Source organism: Triticum dicoccoides, chromosome 1B (assembly GCF_002162155.2).
Source record: "Triticum dicoccoides isolate Atlit2015 ecotype Zavitan chromosome 1B, WEW_v2.0, whole genome shotgun sequence".
Taxonomy (NCBI): domain Eukaryota; kingdom Viridiplantae; phylum Streptophyta; class Magnoliopsida; order Poales; family Poaceae; genus Triticum; species Triticum dicoccoides.
In genome coordinates, this window is record NC_041381.1 from 239,859,269 (window position 1) to 239,880,321 (window position 21,053).

General features: G+C 45.5%; 1 protein-coding gene across 3 annotated transcripts in view; it reads right to left on the minus strand.

Moving 5' to 3' along the window:
* Positions 1–21,053, minus strand: part of LOC119329938 (vacuolar-sorting receptor 1-like) — a 47,870-nt gene that overhangs the window by 14,023 nt on the left and 12,794 nt on the right. For 2 of the 3 annotated variants that reach the window (XR_005159835.1, XM_037603044.1), the window contains exons 2-8: positions 18,662–19,354; positions 18,311–18,399; positions 18,104–18,173; positions 17,940–18,023; positions 17,782–17,858; positions 17,602–17,683; positions 1,602–1,684 (exon numbers count right to left, since the gene is read on the minus strand). Coding sequence is in view for 2 of the 3 variants with exons in the window: in XM_037603044.1 (XP_037458941.1) it covers positions 1,602–1,684; positions 17,602–17,683; positions 17,782–17,858; positions 17,940–18,023; positions 18,104–18,173; positions 18,311–18,399; positions 18,662–19,354 (1,178 nt within the window). In the remaining variant the exon portion in view is untranslated. The remainder of the gene's footprint in view (positions 1–1,601; positions 1,685–17,601; positions 17,684–17,781; positions 17,859–17,939; positions 18,024–18,103; positions 18,174–18,310; positions 18,400–18,661; positions 19,355–21,053) is intronic. The other variant, XM_037603051.1, reaches the window with a different exon arrangement.

Below are 21,053 nucleotides of genomic sequence, written 5' to 3' on the forward strand. Positions count from 1 at the left end.
GCCAGGGGGCGGGGGGCGGAGGGATGGCAGGGAAAGAGAAAAATTGGTTGTGTCCCCAACGGGCGGGCCAGGGGGGACAGGGGCGCGCATTCCACCCGTCCACGCGTGTCCGTTTGGATGCAAACGCGGCCCAGAGTTGGGTCGGGAATGGGTAAAAGCGAACAAAAAATGGACGTTTGTCCATTTGCACCCGCGCGTTGGGCCGTGTTTTGTGTCCCCCCAAACGGACTTGGTCAGACCATTTGGGCTCGTGCGTCGGAGTTGCCCTAAGCTGCGTGAGGAGGTTTATATGCAGCCACCACCTGTGCATTTTGTTCCTGATGGAATGGCATATCGTCTTTGTCATTCTCTCTATGGCCTTAAGCAAGCCCCTCGCGTCTGGTTTGAGCGTTTTGCTCTGTGGTGACTGCCGCTGGTTTTTCAGCAAGTGCTCATGATCCAGCGTTGTTTGTCCGCCATTATGCTCGTGGTCAGACTTTTTTATATATTGACAACATGATCATCACTGGCGACGACCCCGGGTATATTGCATTTGTGAAGGCGTCTTAGTGAGCAGTTTCTTATGTCTGATCTCGGCCCTCTTCACAACTTTCCTGGGATCAAGATCTCTTCTACCTCTCATGGCTTTTTTCTTTCTCAAGAAAAGTATAGCCAGGATCTTCTTGCTTGTGCTGCTCTTACTGATGAGCGAGTTGAGACTCCCATGGAGCTCAATGTTCACCTTCGTGATACTAATGGTGACCCCTTGTCTGATCCGCGAGACTTTATCGTCATCTTGTTGGGAGTCTTGTCTATCTAGTTGTCACTTGTTCAAGTATCTCTTATCCTGTCCATATTTTGAGTCAGTTTGTGTCTGCTCCCACTTCGGTCCACAAAAGTCACCTCCTTTGTGTTCTTCGATATCCTCATGGCACGATCTCTCACCGTCTGTTCTTCCCTCGCTCCAGTTCATTATAGCTTCAGGCCTATTCAGATGCTGCGTGGGCTATGATCCCTCAAATCACCGTTCAGTTTCTGCTTACTGTGGTTTTTTTGTGGTTCTCTCATTGCCTAGAAGATGGAGAAACAGACTACATTTTCCTATTTGAGTGCAGAGGCTGAATTGCGAGCTATGGCTCTTTTGACAGCAGAGCAGACTTGGTTACGGTGGTTACTTCAGGAGTTTGGTGTTTCTGTCACTACACCTACTCTGCTATTGTTTGACAGTACAGGTGCTATTAGAATTGAGCGCGACCTTGTGAAGCATGAGCTCAACAAGCATATTGGTGTTCATGCCTTTTTGTGTGCGCTGGTGTGCAGGATCAGGTTATTGCTCTTTAGTATGTGCCTTCCAAGTTAAATTAGCGGATTTCTTTGCGAAGGCCGAGACTAGAGCACAACATGGCTTCTATTTCTTCGAACTCGGTGTTGTTGATCCATCATGAGTTTGAGGAGGGGTGTTGAGTACTATATATAGTCATGTAGCCTTTTGTATTTACCCCATTGTATAAGGTGTTTTCTGCATATTTCCTGCACATGTATATATACTGGTCTATGGCCCCATGGGAATACAAATTGCATATTCTAACAATAACATGTACTTGTTACATGCCTAAATGTACCTGACAAGCAGAGAATGTTTTTCCGTTGCGAGTTTCATGCCAGCACCCACCATGGTTTATCAAGCATTTTCCGGGACCAGCGGCTGTAGATAAAATGGTTATTCAGTATAAACTTCTCTCGCTGTTAATCATCCACTACACACACAATAACACCTGTGCAAGTTCACAGCATGTGTCATATAATCATGCAAATCGAAACAAATTGTGCAATCCTAAGATGCGAATGTCAACATTACACTGCAGATACTTCTGAAAAGAACAAATCTTAGAACCACAATCATGATTTTTAACTAATTCATCATTCAGTGCTTACTGCCCTGCTAACCAGCAAATGATTAGTACAAGACTGTACGAATATATCGTATTTCCATGAAATAATACTATATGATTTGGATTTAATAAACTGGGAGTTGGACAGTTAGCTAGAGGTGCATAGGTGCATGCACCTAACCCACCAAGGCGCCAGTTTTTTTATATTTTCGGATCTTAATAGGCATATTATGTCACCTTCAAGCATGACCATCGCGATACAAATTTATAAGACCTTTAACTGAATAAAATGAAGCTAGCAAGTAGACTTAGAAGTTAGAGACGGTAGTCACAACTCACAACAACAATCCATAGAGGAGTTTATGTAATGTAATGAGATGAAATCAAAGAGTGAAAAAGAAGCAGGGGTGCATCGTATGTGATTGTTGTTGTGGAAGGTAGCTAGGGGAGTGCTAGGGGTGACGCACGGTAAGAAGCAAGAACCCAAAGACACGTGGTGGTGGAATGAAGATGTCCAAAAGGCTATCAAAGAGGAGTGCTACAAGAGTTGGCACCATGATAGAAGCATCAGCAATGTGGAGAAATACAAAGGGGCAAAGAAGAAAGCAAAGCAAGCAATGAGTGAAGCAAGGGGGTTAGCCTATGATGAGCTATACCGGCAACTAGACACAAAGGAGAAAAGGACGTTTACAAGCTAGCGAAAATCATGAGAGGAGGACAAGGGACCTCAACCAAGTCCAGTGCATCAAGGACGAGGCAAATTGACTCCTAGTGAAAGATGAGGAGATCAAGAACAGGTGGGGAAAATACTTTGACAGGTTGTTCTATGTAGGGAATGAGAACACTATGCCTGAGCTAGATGACTCCTTTGATGAGAACAATAATAGACGGTTCATGTTGAGGATACAAGAGCTCAAGGCTAATGAGGCCCTAACAAGATGGAAGGAGGAAAGGCCTTGGGACCAGATGGTATTTCTATTGAGATGTTGAGGTGCCTTGTGAAAATGGCAGTAGTATGGCTAACTATGCTATTCAACCATATTTTTCAGTCAAACAAGATGTCCGAAGAGTGGAGGAAGAGTACACAAGTACTACCTTCATGAATAAAAGTGATATTCAAAGTTGTACTAATTACCGAGGAATTAAGCTTATGAGTCATACTATGAAGCTTTGGGAGAGTGATGGAGCATCGCTTGAGAAGAGAGACGGATGTCATGAAAAAACAATTTGGTTTTATGCCCAGAAGATCAACTATAGAAGCGAGTTTTCTGCCACATTAGCTCATGGAAAGTTATAGGGAGTAGAAGAAGGATCTTCATACCATTTTCATCGACTTGGAGAAGGCATATGACGAGATACCAAGGACGGTCATGTGGGCACTAGAGAAACATAAAGTCCCGACAAAGTACATTACCCTCATAAAGGATATGTATGATAATGTTGTGACAAGTAATCGGACATGTGATAGTGAGGCCGATGCCTTCCCAAATACTAATGGACTACATCAAGGATTACCCTTGAGCCCATACATTTTTGCCTTAGTGATGGACGAGGTCAAAGAGGATATACAAGGAGATATCCCCTAGTGTATGGTTCTTGCCGATGATGTGGTAATAGTTGGCGAGACTAGGTTGGGTGTCAATAGGAAATTCGAATTGTGGAGACAAGACTTACAGAGTCCAAGGGCTTAGTAGAACCAAACCGAGTATATGAGGTGCGACTTTAGTGGTGTTAGGTGCAGGAGGGAGATATTAGTTTAGAGGGGCATATAGTGCCTAAGAGGGACACCTTCCGATACTGAAGATCACTGCTAGAAAGTAAAGGTGGTATCGATGAGGATGTTACTCATAGAATCAAAGCATGGTGGATGAAGTCGCGGCAAGCATCTGGCATCCTCTGTGACAAGGTCCCACAAAAGCCCAAAGATAAGTTCTATAGGACGCCAATCAGACTTGCGATGATATATGAGAGTCGAGTGTTGGTGATGCGGAGCATCCCACGATCATCCCATGGACGTATCTACATCTCCCACGACACCACTTGGACCAATGACAAGAGCTCGAGCAAAGGCTATCGAAGATAAGGTGAACTAGCACCTCTCCGAACTCCCACTTTCTACACATGAGACATGGCTACTACCTCAAACGGAAACACTATGTGTGATCATGTACTTGGAGGAAGGCCACGGAGCAGCTACATCCAATGGTCAAGACGGCGAGGACACCGAGAATGAAGGACAAGAAGAAGAGCTACCAAAGAAACTCCAGCGAGCGGACGTCCGCCCAGGACCAGACGCCCGGCGCCTGACGCTCCAGCCAGCGGACATCAGACCAGGACCGGACGTCCGGCGTCTGAAGGCCCAGCCGACCCAAGTCCCAGCCGACGAGAGCTACAGCGAGCGGACGCCCGGGCCCCTACGGACGACCGGCAACACTACCCAGCGTGCGGACGTCCGGCCCTCACCGGACGACCGCAATTCCACTCCCGAGCCGATTCTGCGGAAGACCGAAGCGACCGGACGACCGGCCACCTCCGGACGCCCGGCACCCCATTTACAGAACGTAATTAGCGGAAGTCCGAGCCCTACCGGACGTCCAGACCTCCGCGAGCGACCGGTAGAGACCGGACGTCCGTTGCCTGTGTGTGCGCAGCTTCGGGCCCGAGGCTCATGTACCCCTTCATTCCGCCCCCTTTTGCACTTAGACTATAAATAGACCTCCTCCTAGATAGGGTTAGCATTGGTTTAGCTCACATTTGAGATAGAGCTTTGCTCATCCACTTGGTTACTTCTCCTCGAAGCTCGCGACCTCTTCGGAGAAGATCCCTCAAGCAGATTCAAGACCCCATCATGGGAAGACCCTTCAAGACCTCCTCACGGAGAAGACCTTTTGCATCGTCTTTTGTTGACCTTGAATCATGTATCACTCTTTGCGTTCCGAGGATCTAGCATATGTGTGACCCGATCTTGTTGGTTGAGTGATTTCTCTTGTGTTTCCCCTCGTTTTTCCCCTCGTGTTCTTCGTGTTCTTCGTAGGATCCCCTCCAATCATGAAAGATCGAGCATCTAGGGTTCTACCCTACATCATCTTGGTATCATGAGCCACGTTGATCACGAATTTGGAGCCCCTACCCCTTGTTTTCTAGCTTGATTTTGTTATGTTCTTCCCCAATTTCGAAAATCCCCACCAAAAATAGCCCCAAATTTTTTTTGTGATTTGTTGGTGTGATGAAGTTTTGTTGGATTTGATCCATGGATTTGCTTTGCCACGAGTGGATCTAGCTTTCCCCCATCATCTCCACCATTTCCATCCACAAAATCGCTCGGATTTTGACCAATTTCGCCACCTCCACCATGAGCCCGAGCTGTTCATCTCGTGCCCGAAATCGCCCAGGCACCGGACGTCCGACGACCGGACGACCGCTCACCGACCGAACGTCTGCTGTTCCCTGACGAAACTGAATTTTTTTCGCCCAAAATTTTCAGTCACCGCCACCACTCCCGCATACGCACTTCAACTCCCATTCCACCACCGCATACGCACTCCAATACCACCATCGCTCTCCGCAAGCACCACCTTCACTTAACCGCTACCACCTCCGACAATTTTGACCCGTTTTGGTCTCTGGGAATTTGAGTTGTGGTTCCTGTGTCCTATTGTGTTTCGGGCTTTCGGCTATATAGGTACGGTTCGACATCAACATCACCACTGCTCATCTTCGCCAAGGACTCGTCATCGCCAACAACCGTCCCTGCTTACAAACGACTACCTCGACGGTAACCTCGACGACATCTTTGTCTATTCCTTGCCATTGCATTGATAACCACCATAGCCTTACTTTTGCGTTGCTTACCCATCGAGACTAGCCTTTGAGTATTGCCGGGAACGTGACTTGTGCACATTAGTGATCATACTTCCCATAGCATACATACCATATCATCATGGTGCATATCTTGATATCATCTCTTGTGTCACAAAGTTGTCATAGCATATACACAATTGCTATCTTGGTTCGTGAAGTTTTGCATGAGAAAAGTACTCAAAAGAGAAAGAGCCAAACAAGCTTTTAAGCAAGAGGGAAAGATAAGCAAAGAGCTTATAAGCAAGAACCATAGCATCATACCACATTAAGATTGTCATACTCGATCATCTTGGATCATATCACCGGAATACCATACATATAGCATACTTGGGATAGAAGTCATTGCATTTTTGCCTAGTAGGTTGTGCTTAAGTTTCTTATCCACCTATTGTGCAATCGTGCTAGCGTCTCTCTAGTGTTGTGCAACAAGAGCATTTTCATGGATTCCACATTTTGGCTCATTCCTTGGTTGCACGACCCCACTTATCTATTTGCGTGTGTGTTTCCGTGTACCATATCTTGCTATTGATCTACTTGTTGCATTTGCAAATTTGTGAATCTTGTCCAACATTTTTTAGGCTCACTAACAATTGCATCAAATTTTGTGCCACCATCCTAACCAAGCTCCACCATAAGCTTTTACTTGTGTAGGTGTGAGAACCGACAAGAATTGGTACCAATTGTGCTATTTCCTTGTTCCACATTTGAGTGATCATTGATCCATCTTCAACATCGGTCAAGGTACATTTATAAGCTCTTCTCTTTCTCCCACTCACATATTTGCTTGGAATGATGGATAGGCCAGTTCTTCTACCAACCCACTCTTCATCGAGCAAGACGACGACATGTCATCCTATGTCACCAAGAACCACCTCTTCGGTGCACAAAGAGCTTTGCATCAAGAACAACAAGCAATGAGCGACCGCATCGACAGTCTCGCCACCGACTTGCGACTCTCTGAGCAACGAACAAGAGACTACTTCGACAACAAGCTCGACGCACACAAACAAGAGAACGATGCAAGAATGGACGAGATTCGTGCCTTGTTGGTAAACCGCTCTTCTACCACTCCGTCCTCCTCAAGACGGAACCGCTCAAGGCGACACTCCGACGACACCCTCTCCGGCTCAAGTACACCGACATCGAACACACTACGTCGAGCCGCGCGCCAAGGCCGTCGAGCAACTCGCAATCCTCTACACGGTAATCATCCACAAGAGCAATTCGACGAGCAAGCACATCGTCATCGCCAAAACCAAGCTACTCTTGCACAAGCACAAGAAAGGCAACATCAACGCCACCAAGAGGAAGAGCGAGCGCGCCAGCACCAAGACGAACAAGATGCCGAGGCTCAACGTCTTCAACAACAACAACGTGAAGCTCAAGCACTTGAGACGCAACGTGCCCTTCGAGAGTCAAGTCGAGCCGTCGCCAACCGCAACCGAGATAGGCGCAATCAAGAGGAAGCACTTCGCGAAGAAATTCAAGAGCAAAACTACCAAGCAAGAGTGCATCGTCAAGTCCCTCAAGCTCCTCCACAAGCTCGACAAGCTCCCCCACAACCTCAAGTTCATCAAGAGCATGATGACTATGGAAATCCTCCACGCCAAGAGCAATATGAGGTTGACAATCCTCCACGCCAAGAGCATTATGAGATTGACAATCATCCACGTCAAGGGCATCATCATCACCCTCGACCCCAAAACAACGAAGAGCAACGCTACGGCAAGCTCAAGTTCACCATGCCCAAGTTCAATGGAAGCAATGATCCCGAAGAGTACCTTTCATGGGCATTGAAGGTCGACAAGATCTTTCGTTTGCACAATTATGAGGAAGAGAAGAAGATCGCTATGGCATCCCTTGAGTTCCAAGACTATGTGCTCATATGGTGGGAACAAGTCCTTGAGCGCCGAGAGGCAAGAGGTGAACCACCAATCACCACATGGGATCAAATGAAGGATGTCATGCGAGCACGCTTCGTGCCAACATACTACAACCGCGACCTCTTCAAGAAACTCCAACTCCTCAAGCAAGGAACAAAGACCGTTGAAGAATAGTACAAGGAAATGGAGATTGCCATGATAAGAGCCAATGTCACGAAAGATGATGAGCAAACTATGGCCTGTTTCTTGAATGGCCTCAATCATCCCATCAAGAAGATTGCCGACTTCCAACCCTACTCCAACCTCATTGAGCTCATGCATCAAGCTACCAAAGCAGAACGTCAAGTGCAAGATGACTTCAAGTACGCCAAGTAGTCGTCCAAGAGCTACGACTTCTCCAACACCCAAGCTTCAACGACTCCAACACCTTCTACCTCAACCAAGCCATCTACAAGCAACGGTGACAAGTCGAGTTACAAGAAAACTTCGACGACCTCAAGTCGTCCTCCTACTACAAGCAACTTCAAGCCGCGAGCTTCATCATTTACTCCAACCGATGAGACCGTCAAGACAAGTTCTATCAAGTGTTTCACATGCGGCGGCCGAGGCCACAAGTCCTTTGAGTGTACCAACAAGCGCACCATGATCCTCAACGACGACGGAACCTATGACTCCATGAGTGAAGAGGAAATGAAAGCCCTTGAGCAAGTGGCCATGCACCGACGCGTGAACGAAGATGAAGATGATCAAGTCTTTTGTGATGAGGATTCGAGCCCCGCTCTCGTTGTCTCCAAGGTCTTGACTCTTCAACATCAACAAGACGAAGACCAAAGATGCCATATCTTCCACACCAAGGCCGGCATCAATGGAAGGTCCGTCAAGGTCATCATCGATGGAGGGAGTTGTCACAACTTGGCAAGTGAAGAACTATGCTCAAAGCTCCAATTGGTCAAGATGAAGCACCCGCACCCATACAAGGTGCAATGGCTAAGCGATTTCGGCACTATCTAAGTCGAGCATACGGTGCAAGTTTCTTTCAAGATAGGAGCATATGAAGACACTTGGAGTGTAATGTCGTCCCGATGTTCGTTTGCCATCTCCTTCTTGGTCGACCATGGCAATTTGACCGCGGCGTCATCCACAATGGCCGTACAAATCACTATAGGTTCAAGATGAAAGGAAAGGAGTACATTCGATGACCTATGTCTCCAAGTCAAGTGATCGCCGACAAGCAAGCCATCTATCATGGAAAAAAGAGTGAGAGAGTGACCCACCCAAAAGAGAGTGAGGGCCACAAGCCAAAATCGAGTGCCTCCACGATGAGCGACCAGAAGAACTTAGTCCTATTTGCCACCAAAAGTGAGATGAGAGAAGTTGTGAGAACCCATCAAGTGTTATGCACTATGTCCTTGTGTGCAAGGACAAGGCACCAAAAACTAACACCTCTCACGATCTACATTTAGTGTTGTCTTCTCTTTTGCAGGAATTCCAAGATGTTTTCCCTGATGAGCTACCTCCGGGTCTACCTCCACTATGAGGCATTGAGCACCGAATCTACCTCATCCCCAGAGCACCTCTACCTAACAAGGCCCCCTACCGCGTCAACCCCGAGGAAACTAAGGAGATCCAACGGCAAGTACAACAACTCATCGACAACGGTCATGTACGTGAAAGCTTGGGCCCTTATGCCGTTCCAGACATCCTTGTTCCAAAGAAAGACGGTACTTATCGCATGTGTTCCTATTGCCGTCCCATCAATGCTATCACCGTTAGATATCGTTACCCTATTCCACGCCTAGATGATATGCTTGATGAGCTTAGCGGAGCCACCATTTTCTCTAACATTGATCTTAAGAGTGGCTACTATCAAATACGCATCCAAGAAGGTAATGAATGGAAAACCGCATTTAAGACCAAATTTAGCTTATATGAATGGCTAGTTATGCCAATGAGTTTATCTGAAGCACCCGGTACTTCCATGCGAGTCATGCATTTTGTTCTTCGACCCTATATTGGTGTATTTGTTGTGGTCTATTTTGATGATATTCTTGTCTTTAGCAAATCCCTCAAAGATCATATCACCCATCTTAGAACCGTGTTGCAAACCCTTAGGAAAGAGCGACTTTATGCTAATATGGACAAATGCCTTTTTGGTGTTGATAAGCTTGTTTTCTTGGGTTTCGTTGTGTCTTCTAAGGGTGTTCATGTAGATGAATCTAAGATCAATGCTATTAAAACTTGGCCCCAACCAACCAACTTGCAACAAGTGTGTAGTTTTCTTGGTTTAGCCGGTTTCTATCGTAGATTTGTGAAGGATTTTAGCACCATTGCTTCACCTTTACATTCTTTTGAGTAAGAAAAATGCGCCTTTTGTTTGGGGACCATCCCAAGATACCGCATTTAATGAGCTTAAAAATTTGCTTACTCATGCTCCCATGCTTGCATTACCCAACTTTGAGAAACCTTTTGAAATTCATTGCGATGCTAGTGGTAATGGCATAGGAGGTGTGTTAACGCAAGAAAAGCGCCCCATAGCATACTTTAGTGAGAAACTTTCCGGAGCGCAACTCAATTATCCCATCTATGACAAAGAGCTATATGCTTTAGTGTGAGTTTTGCGTGAATGGGAACATTATCTTCGCCCTCACGAATTTATCATCCATACCGATCATGAAACGCTCAAGTACCTAAAGGGTCAAAAACTAAGTTGAACAAGCGTCATGCTAAGTGGAGTGAATTCATTGAGTCCTTATGTTATCAAGTACATCAAAGGTAAGGAAAATGTTGTGGCAGATGCTCTTTCCTGCATATGCATGCTTGTCACTAAACTTGAATTGAGTGTCATTGGCTTTGAGCACATAAAAGACTTGTATGCGCATGATCCTACTTTTGCTATTCCTTATGCCAAGTGTTTGACGCATACATCTTGGGAACGCTATCACATCAAGGATGATTACCTTACGAGAGCTAACAAACTTTGCATTCCCGAGTCTTCTCTTCGTTTGCTCCTTTTGCAAGAGGCTCATGGAGGCGGACTAATGGGACACTTTGGACACAACAAGACATTCGCTACGCTCTTCAAGAACTATTTTTGGCCCAAGCTGTTCTGCGACGTCTCACGCTTCACCAACCGATGCTCTACATGTCGCAAAGCTAAAGTCAAAAGCTCAATCCCATGGTCTTTACATGCCCCTTCCTATTCCTTATCAACCTTGGGAAGACATTAGCATGGACTTTGTACTTGGTTTGCCTAGAACTCAAAATGGAAAGGATTCTGTGTTTGTTGTTGTGGGCCGATTCTCTAGGATGGCTTATTTTATCCCATGCAACAAGATAGACGATGCTTCACATATTGCAAATCTTTTTTGTAGGGAAATCTTGCGCCTCCATGGAGTGCCAAAGACGATTGTCTCAGACCGACGTCAAGTTCTTGAGTTACTTTTGGAAGACTTTATGCGCCAAGCTCGGAATCAAGCTCTTGTTCTCTTCGGCATACCATCCTCAAACCGACGGCCAAACGGAGGTGACGAACCGAACACTCTCCACTCTACTACGCGTGCTGATCAAGAGGAACATCAAGGAGTGGGAGGAGTGCCTAACCCATCACCAAGTACGCCTACAACCGTGCAAGACATTCGACTACCGGCAAGTCCCCCTTTGAGGTCGTCTACGGTTTCAACCCGTTGTCCCCATTGGACATTCTTCCTCTTCCACTACAAGAGCGCACCAACATGGACGCGAGTGCACGAGCAAGCTACCTCAAGAAGATGCATGAAGATACAAGGCACACCATCGAGCGCCAAGTACAACGACTCGCGACCAAGCTCAACATCAACAAGCAACCCATGATATTCAACATCGGAGATCTTGTGTAGCTACACCTTCGCAAGGAACGCTTCCCCAACGAACGCAAGTCCAAACTTCTACCCCGAGCCGATGGACCCTTCAAGGTGCTAGCGCGCTAAAACAACAACGCTTACAAGATCAACCTCCCAAGCGACAAGTACAACGTGAGCGACATCTTCAAAGTCAAAGACCTCTCGCTATACCATGGTGATGAAGCTTTCAATCCGAGGTCGGATCTTTCCCAAGGGGAGGGGGGAGATGATGCGGAGCATTCCACGATCATCCCCATGGACGTATCTACATCTCCCACGACACCACTTGGACCAATGACAAGAGCTCGAGCAAAGGCTATCGAAGATAAGGTGAACTCGCTCCTCTCTGAACTCCCACTTTCTACACATGAGACATGGCTACTACCTCAAACGGAAACACTATGTGTGATCAGGTACTTGGAGGAAGGCCACGGAGCAGCTACATCCAATGGTCAAGACGGCGAGGACACCGAGTACGAAGGACAAGAAGAAGAGCTACCGAAGAAGCTCCAGCGAGCGGACGTCAGCCCAGGACCGGACATCCGGCGCCTGACGCTCCAGCCAGCGGACGTCCGACCAGGAGGCCCAGCGGACCCAAGTCCCAGCCGATGAGAGCTACAGCGAGCGGATGTCCAGGCCCCTACGGACGACCAGCAACACTGCCCAGCGTGCGGACGTCCGGCCCCCACTGAACGACCGGCAATTCCACTCCCGAGCCTATTCTGCGGAAGACCGAAACGACCGGACGACCGGCCACCTCCGGACGTCTGGCACCCCGTTTACAGAACGTAATTAGCGGAAGTCCAAGCCCTACCGGACGCCCGGACCTCCGAGAGCGACCGGACGTCCGCTGCCTGTGTGTGCGCAGCTTCGGGCCCGAGGCCCATGTACCCCTTCATTCCGCCCCCTTTTGTACTTAGACTATAAATAGACCTCCTCCTCCTCCTCCTAGTTAGGGTTAGCATTGGTTTAGCTCATATTTGAGATAGAGCTTTGCTCATCCACTTGGTTACTTCTCCTCGGAGCTCACGGCCTCTTCGGAGAAGATCCCCCAAGCGGATTCAAGACCCCATCACGGGAAGACCCTTCAAGACCTCCTCACAGAGAAGACCTTTTGTATCGTCCTTTGTTGACCTTGAATCATGTATCACTCTTTGTGTTCCGAGGATCTAGCATATGTGTGACCGGATCTTGTTGGTTGAGTGATTTCTCTTGTGTTTCCCCTCGTGTTCCCCTCGTTTTTCCCCTCGTGTTCTTCATAGGATCCCCTCCAATCGTGAAAGACCGGGCATCTAGGGTTCTACCCTACATCAGTTGGCCTACTAAGAGACAACACATCCAACAAGTGAGTGTCACTAGGATACGCATGCTAATGTGGATGTTGGCCATACACCGACTAAAGAGAAGCTTGTCCACCGACTAGGCCTGGGCATTTGGTCTAGCTGAGTCGACCGGTTAGGTTCCTCGGGTTATTGAGAAATACGGTTATCAAATATTCATGACCGATCGGTCATTTGAGAAACTGCTAACCAAGGCTTCGGTCAACCAAAAAGTCAGTTCGGTCCTCGGTTTAACTCGAACGAAACCGGTTCTCTGAAAATCTGAGCTATGGAAGAAAGATAGGAAGGGAAAAATGTATCGTACAGGCAAGAACACCTTGTATGTCCTAATGACTACTTATGAGGACGTGAATCCACCAAAAGTAGTCTCAACGGGATGGTAAAGGAGATAGGTAAAGAAAAGAAGATGCTGTCTCCCAAGGAGACACGGGAGACACGAAGGAAGGAAAGAGATAAGGCGTTGGGCGCCGGTTGCTGGGCGGCCGAGGCGCCTCCACTACCGGCGCTGGCTGCAGCGCTCACTGCTGGCCGAGGATGAGACGAAGGAAGGAAAGAGAAAAGGCGTTGGGCGCCGGTTGCCGGGCGACCGAGGCGCCTCCACTGCCAGCGCTGGCTGCAGCGTTCACTGTCGGCCGAGGATGAGACCAAGAGTCTAGGAGAGAGACACCTGTGGTGGCTATGTTAGAAATGGAGAATCGGAAGGTGTCCTCGCGTGGGGGTGTGGCTGCTACTGCTGTCGAGCAGCAAGGGTGGGTTGTACCTATGCGTTCTTTTTTTAGGATCCAATACAATGTGTGCCTTAATTGGGCCACATGGGTTGCTTGGCTTTGCTAGTCTTTTTGGGCCAATGCGTAGCATTTCGGTGTATTCGGTCAGTTCAATCAACCCTGGATGGAAACAGAGATCACCGAATAAATTTCGGTTTTTCACACCTCAGGACCGTATAGAGCACCGAATTTTCGGTCTTCGATCTATTCGGCTTCGGTGTCGGTTTTCAATCTTCAGTTTTTTTGCCCACCCCTGCCACCAGCTAATATGATTTGGACGTATCCAACATAAGGTATTCTAAAGAGTAGAGAAAATACTAGGAGTGTCAGGGTGACCAAAGTTGACATGGGAGGAGGCGGTAAAAAGAGACCTGAAAGACTGGAAAGTACCCAGGGATTTGGCTCTTGATAGGACAGCATGGAAATCAGCAATCCATGTACCAGAACCTCAATTTACTTTCATTCACTTTGTTTTGTTAAGCTTCATGCACTAGCCAATGCAACCAAAAGTCCAAACTGATGGAAAGGACTAGGCAATCCACATATACACTTCAACACCCCCTCTCGCGTGTGACGCAGGAAGTCAACACGTATATAGACTCAGAGGTATGGCGAAATCTAGGACTTGAACTCAAGACCTTAGCTTCGATACCATGTTAAGCTTCATGCACTAGCAAACGCAGCCAAAAGTCCGAACTGATGGAAGGGCTAGGCAATCCACATACACACTTCAACAGCTTGTACTCTCTCTTTTTGGGGGCGTTCTGACAGGTTCTATAGGGTTTCATCTCTAGCATACCGAACTTGCTTGGGACAACAAGAGGTTTTGTTGTTGTTGTTGTTGTTGTTATTGTTGTTGTTGTTGTTGTTGTTATATTACATGGACTCTTCCCTCCACATTAACCTGACTTTACGTCTGCTTGTTGACTTCACAAGTTGCAAGGGTTCTTCATCATCTTGTTCATACAATAATAATGTCATGGATGGTAAGGAGTTCCCAATTATTTGTTGTTTAATGGCACTTGATCGATTTGTGCATTTTCTTCAAGTGTTTTCAGCAGAGCCCGGAGCCGGCGGTATCAAATAGGCGCCCAGGCTGTGATAGTAAAGATAGATCCGGTTGGTAAAGCAACTGGCAAAGTATAATAAAAAGGTTGCAACGTCTAGCAAACATAAAATGTTGGCCAAACTGAACTTATTTCAATTATGAAACTCCTATTGCCATATGGACTGGACTCTTGATTTCTTAAACCTCTTCCGCACTTCCATAACTGCAGACTGTGGAGCTCTACTGTCTCGGCACACCATTGGCATCTCTCGCTTTTCGACAGCAAGTCCTACAGGCTTGCAACAACTCATTGTCATTATCAAAGTTCTCCATCATGCCTCCTCTAGTATTTTGTGATGTCCCCCGATAAGAGCTCATAACATATACAAACAGAATGACCATGACAATATACCAGCACGATTTCATAGCCCACTGTGGTTTACATGCTTCTTAATGCTTTAAGAGACACATTAGCATACATATAAATAACTATACTGTAGCGAACTGAGTGTAGCTCAGATGGTTAGGTCCCTTGTGGTGGAACCAACCCATCAGGATTCAACTCCTAGACTTCGCAGTGGTGGTCGCAGTTTCCTGGATTTATTTCAGGCTTCCGACGATGTGCGTTTAGTGGGAGGAGACGTTACCGTCGACTACGAAGGCGTCTGTGGCGACTTTGTCAATCTCAAGATGATGGGTCGGCTCAGTCTCTCGGAGGTGCTCATCAGGGTAGGGTGTGTGTGCGTTCATAGGGTTAAGTGTATGTGCGTATGTACGAGCGTCTGCTCTGTACTGTGCTAAAAGAAACTATGTTGTACATGTATTTCTTCAAGAATGGGGGGAGGGGGTGTTCAAACTTGTAGTAATTACAGTGGAATTAAGCTGATGGACCATACAATTAAGCTATAGGAGAGTCATTGAGCACCGCTTAAGAAGAATGACAATTCATGCCCGGTAGGTCGACCATGAAAGCTATCTTCTAGGTAACTTATGGAGAGATATAGGGAGCAAAAGAAGGACCTGCATATGGTATTCATTGATTTGGAGAAGGCCTATGATAAGATATTGTGGAATGCCATGTGGTGGGCCTTGGAGAAACACAAAGTACCAACAAAGTACATTACCCTCATCAAGGACATGTACGATAATGTTGTCACAAGTATTCAAACAAGTGATGGCGACACTGATGACTTCCAAATTAACACCAAGGGTCAGCTTTGAGCCCTTATCTTTTCGCTCTGCCGATGGACGAGGTCACAAGGGATATACAAGGATGCCCGGTAGGTCGACCATGAAAGCTATCTTCTAGGTAACTTATGGAGAGATACAGGGAGCAAAAGAAGGACCTGCATATGGTGTTCATTGATTTGGAGAAGGCCTATGATAAGATATTGTAGAATGCCATGTGGTGGGCCTTGGAGAAACACAAAGTCCCAACAAAGTACATTACCCTCATCAAGGACATGTACGATAATGTTGTCACAAGTATTCAAACAAGTGATGGCGACACTGATGACTTCCAAATTAACACCAAGGGTCAGCTTTGAGCCCTTATCTTTTCGCTTTGCCGATGGATGAGGTCGCTTTGCCGATGGATGAGGTCACAAGGGATATACAAGGAGATATCTCATGGTGTATGCTCTTTGCGGACGATGTCGTGCTAGTCGAGGATAATCGGACGGGGGTTAATAGGAAGTTAAAGAGTTGTGAAGCAGACTTTGGAATCGAAAGGTACTAAAGTTGCACCATGTAGTAATAGAGTTGCACCATATAGCACCAAATTTGGCATCAAAAATATTCCATCGAAACATACTCATGGGGGTGTAGTTTTAAAGATCTCATCGCGAGGATTCCAACGGTGAAAACGGATCTCAATTCCGACACACGATTTGAAAGATATGGATTTAAAAAAAATGAAAACCCGAACAAATGCATGTACACATTCACATTCATCAGACATGGAATTGAAATGCGTTGTCAGTATGTGCCACGTTAGATGAATAAAGACAAATTTGGACCATGTGACTGCATGCATGCGTGTGTGAGGCGGCCGCTTGCTTCTCCCAAATCGTGCGCATGCACGATTAAGAATTTGGGTTTGATATTGGGGTCAATGCTGCAAAAGGATGGTGATATCCATGAAGATGTGAGCCATCGAATCAAAGCTGGATAGATGAAGTGGCGCCAAGCTTCTAGCGTACCCTATGACAAGAGAGAGCCACAGAGGCTAAAATGCAGGTTCTATAGGACACTGATTCAACCTGCGATGTTGTATGGCATAGAATGTTGGCCAACTAAATGGCGACATGTTCAATAGTTAGGAGTAGCAGAGATGCGCATGCTGAGATGGATGTGTGACCACACAAGAAAGGATCAGGTCCAAAATGATGATATATATGGTTGGGGTAGCAGTAGCACTAACTGAAAAGAAGCTTGTCCAACATCATCTGAGATGGTTTAGGCATATACAACGCAGGCCTCCAGAAGTGTCCGTGCATAGAGGAAGGATAAAGCGTGTTGATGATGTCAAGAGAGGTCGGGATAGACCAAACTTGACATGGGAGGAGTTTGTTAAGAGACTTGAAGGACTGGAATATCACCAAATAACTAGCCATGGACATTTGTGCATGCAAGTTAGCTATCCACGTGCGCGAACCATAACTAGGTTTCGAGATCTTATGGGTTTCAATTCTAGCCTACCCCAACTTGTTTGGGATTGAAAGGATTTGTTGTTATATACATGTATTTCTTACACAATTTAACTTCAGTATATAGCAAGTTTTAACAACAGAACTTACTAGCCAATAAAATGTTTATCAATCATGGTTTCACTACTAGCCCCTTACTGACGCAAGCAGTGTTAAAAAGGAACTGTAAATTGCAAACTGGAAGATAATTGTTTCTACAGTCATTCATGTACAGAAGTTGCAAAGATAGCCAGAAAGAATATTACGTTCACAGTTGCTGTAGCCATCTCCTTTAAATTGCACGCCATTGAATGTGGGGCATTCACACACTCTGCCACGAAAAGTGTCCTGGACAAGTATTGATCACAGCAAATTAAGAAAACCAGAGAATGTTTAAGAACACAAGACTGATGTCCAGTGAAAATCATCAACCTATTCATACATACCCTACAAGCTGTTACATTAGCAGCTTTGTCTTGCCAGCAACCTCCATTATCGCTCAGACACTCGTTTGTTTCTATGTCTGTTAAAACAACTCAGGATTAGCACTCGATATTTTAATAAACATAGGTACATAAGGAAAGGTGTAATGTCTTGTCCTTACCATCACTCAGACAAACATTTGGCTCAGTAGTTTCCTCAAAGCCAGCACAAATAGCTTTGAGGACAGCTTTCCTTCCTAGCTTTCCTGTTCTTTTCAAAACTAAAATCAGCTAGAGCAGGTGCAATTTGGTTACATCCTTACATTAGATCTTGTGGAACATTTACCTCGATATTGTCGATTGTTCACAACAAGAGTAGGCAATATGGTAACATCTCCTCTTGACCCTTTCCCAATCTATCTAACATCATAGATCATATTAAACCCCAGGATACAAAAGTGTATTTAAGTTGATAAATTGAATTGATAATAGTCTACAGTGTTTCAGTTTTACTTATAAATTTCACTTGACTAATTCTATAAGGTCAGTTCACCTGAGAGTCCTGCTCCATTTTAAGTAAAGGGTGGTCAGAATCATCATTTGGATCTCCCATGCACTTGTCAATCTTCTGCATTTCCAAACCTGTTGAAGTGTAAAATGACTATTACCTTCATGCTTAAATTAGGGATCCATTTTAACTATCAGCAAGGTATCTGATGTCATACAATGCCATTTCTACAGATTATGCACATACGCATGTGAATTCAAATGCATACGAACTTATGTACATTTCTTAAAAACATGAATGTGTTATGTTAATTGTAATAAAACAAGCACAATTAATTACAATGAACATGTTTATTGCTTAGTTAAGGTAAGTCTCAGAAAGAAAAGAGGAGCCAACCTAGTGATTTAATGACTGTCTCTGCGCACTTTTTGTTATACTTCTTCTCCTTCATTGGGCACCTTATGTGAAAATCAGTCACATAATCCCACCAGATCCATGGTTTTTTTATCTCATTTGCAACATTAAACACACAAAGCTGTCTCAAGTTCTCTACAACAACATCTTTTCCATCATACCCAGTACTAAAATCTTGTTCTGGATCAGGTGCACAATACCTTCCATGGTTTATACACTGGGACTTGCATTGTTTGCTGACAACAAATGCTTGAGGGCAATACCAAGTAATATAATGGGGTGTGAACTGACTATAACCACCTTTTTCAAGTAACTGCGCAGCTCCCTTAAATTCCTTCAGAAAATGCATAAGCATATCACATTTAGGCCCACATTCATCATTGCTATTTGTCCACAACTCATACTCAACTCGGTTATCAGGATGTGGGACAGCATCCCTCCAATCAAGATTCACATTTACCATTTCACCATCTTTAACAGCCTTCTTCAATTGTTCTCCAAATTTCTTATCAATTAAAGCAGAAGGAATGGATATGTTCTGTATATATTTTGCAGCCTCATCATCTTCCTGAAGTAAGTCCATTGTTATCAGTGGCTCATCCTTGTCATCAACTACAAGCACTGCTGAGGCACCAGCATATTGTGCATTCCAGACCTTCTTAGCAAACAGGCAATCTGGATAACATACATGGAGAAAACAACATTAGCCTTTTCTTTAAGTTGCTTAAGTGGCTAAACAAGATGAATACTCCCTTTTCAGTTTAGGGCATCTCCAATAGTTTGTACATAAGCATGTATGTATAGACATCCACATCAACAACCAACATTACAACATATTCTACTCCAATAGCTTGTATGTAACACAAACCCATACTTATATATTCTATATTATTTCTGTTCTTTCATGTTATAGTCTTCTCTCTACTTTTGCCTTGGCTTGCCTGTAGCTATGGTCATGAAGTTATACCAACAATGAACCAACTCTCTCCTATCTATTACTCCCCTCCATATAGGATTTAGCTGATGTGGCAAAAGCTAACTAACGATGACAAGACATTGTTGGAGATGCCTGTTGCAGGTATAATTTGGCTACCAAGTTTATTTGATCTGCTAGATTAGTGTATATGCTAATGTTCAGTGCAGAGACACCAAGTCAGGCAAAGCAAGTTATTTCCTTGGCAAAAGTAGAAGGGGAGACATCTGGATGGAGGTGGCGCAAGTGAACAAGGCAACTAGTATAAAACTTCTATTATCTGGTATATGATTAGCGTCCTGGCCGGAATATTTTATTATTTCCATTATAGGCCAATGAAGCCCTGTACGAGACATGGCAGGGGAACATGGCTAGCAGGCAGGTTTTTCTGTATACATGGCAACCAACTTAAAGTGGCCAAAACCTATTCGGTTTGGACCTGGAGTCCTGCTCCTAAACGCAAAGTCCTGCGTGCCTTATATATATAGGCCTTGGCCGATTGGAAAAGGTGCAATCAATCGATCCTTTGCAACCTTACGTTACTTTTTTCTCCTACGTTCTTTTCTTTCCAGCACCTAGCTCGTAGCTTCTGCCCAGCCCTAGCAACCCTAGGGTTTGGCTGATCTTTGCCGTTTTGCATTGAAAAACGGTCGGTTTACCTCCACGAAAGTGAGGATTCTGTGGTGCTGTGTGGATCAATTTCGCGCAGCAACACAATTGGCGACTCCGCTGGGGAAGAAGAAGAGGAACACAATGAGCACCGACCCCAAGGACGGGAGTGATCTCAACCCCGACAACATCATCGCCGTCACACTTGAGGATCTGCCTGAGGATGAACGGCAGAAACTTGAACAGGAGCTTGAGGAAGAGAGGGTGGAAAAGCTGAAGCAGAAGTTGGCGGGCTTCCAAAGGACAAGAAACGGCGTCATCCAGAAGGTAGCTACACCAAGTCATCCTGTTGGGGTGCAATCGGCCATTAATGACGGACGATTGGTATTTACAGAAGGTACTAAGATGAAGCTCGATAGTGATCCTTTTCCTATCAATGTGGTTGAGTTTGAGAATAAGAAAATGCTTATTCGGTCGGATCAGACCGAATCCGCAAGAGAAAAAAATGTTGTTGATGATAGTGCTCCTCCAAGGATGATCAAACCAAAGAAACCATAAGTAGGAGTGTGGAAAGTTAATGGAAGAAGGAGACAAGCTCCGAGGCCAAAGCCGACAGTTAACATGTTGTTGGAGAAATACACTTCATGCAAGGCCACCAATGTATTTAACCGGCTTGGAGGTAATAAACGTCCTAGATCTCCTTCTGGACCTGCCGGTCATGAGCAATGGCAGAGAAATTCATATGACCAGCAGCCATATTTCGCAATGGAGCCAGCATATTGGGGCTGTGCA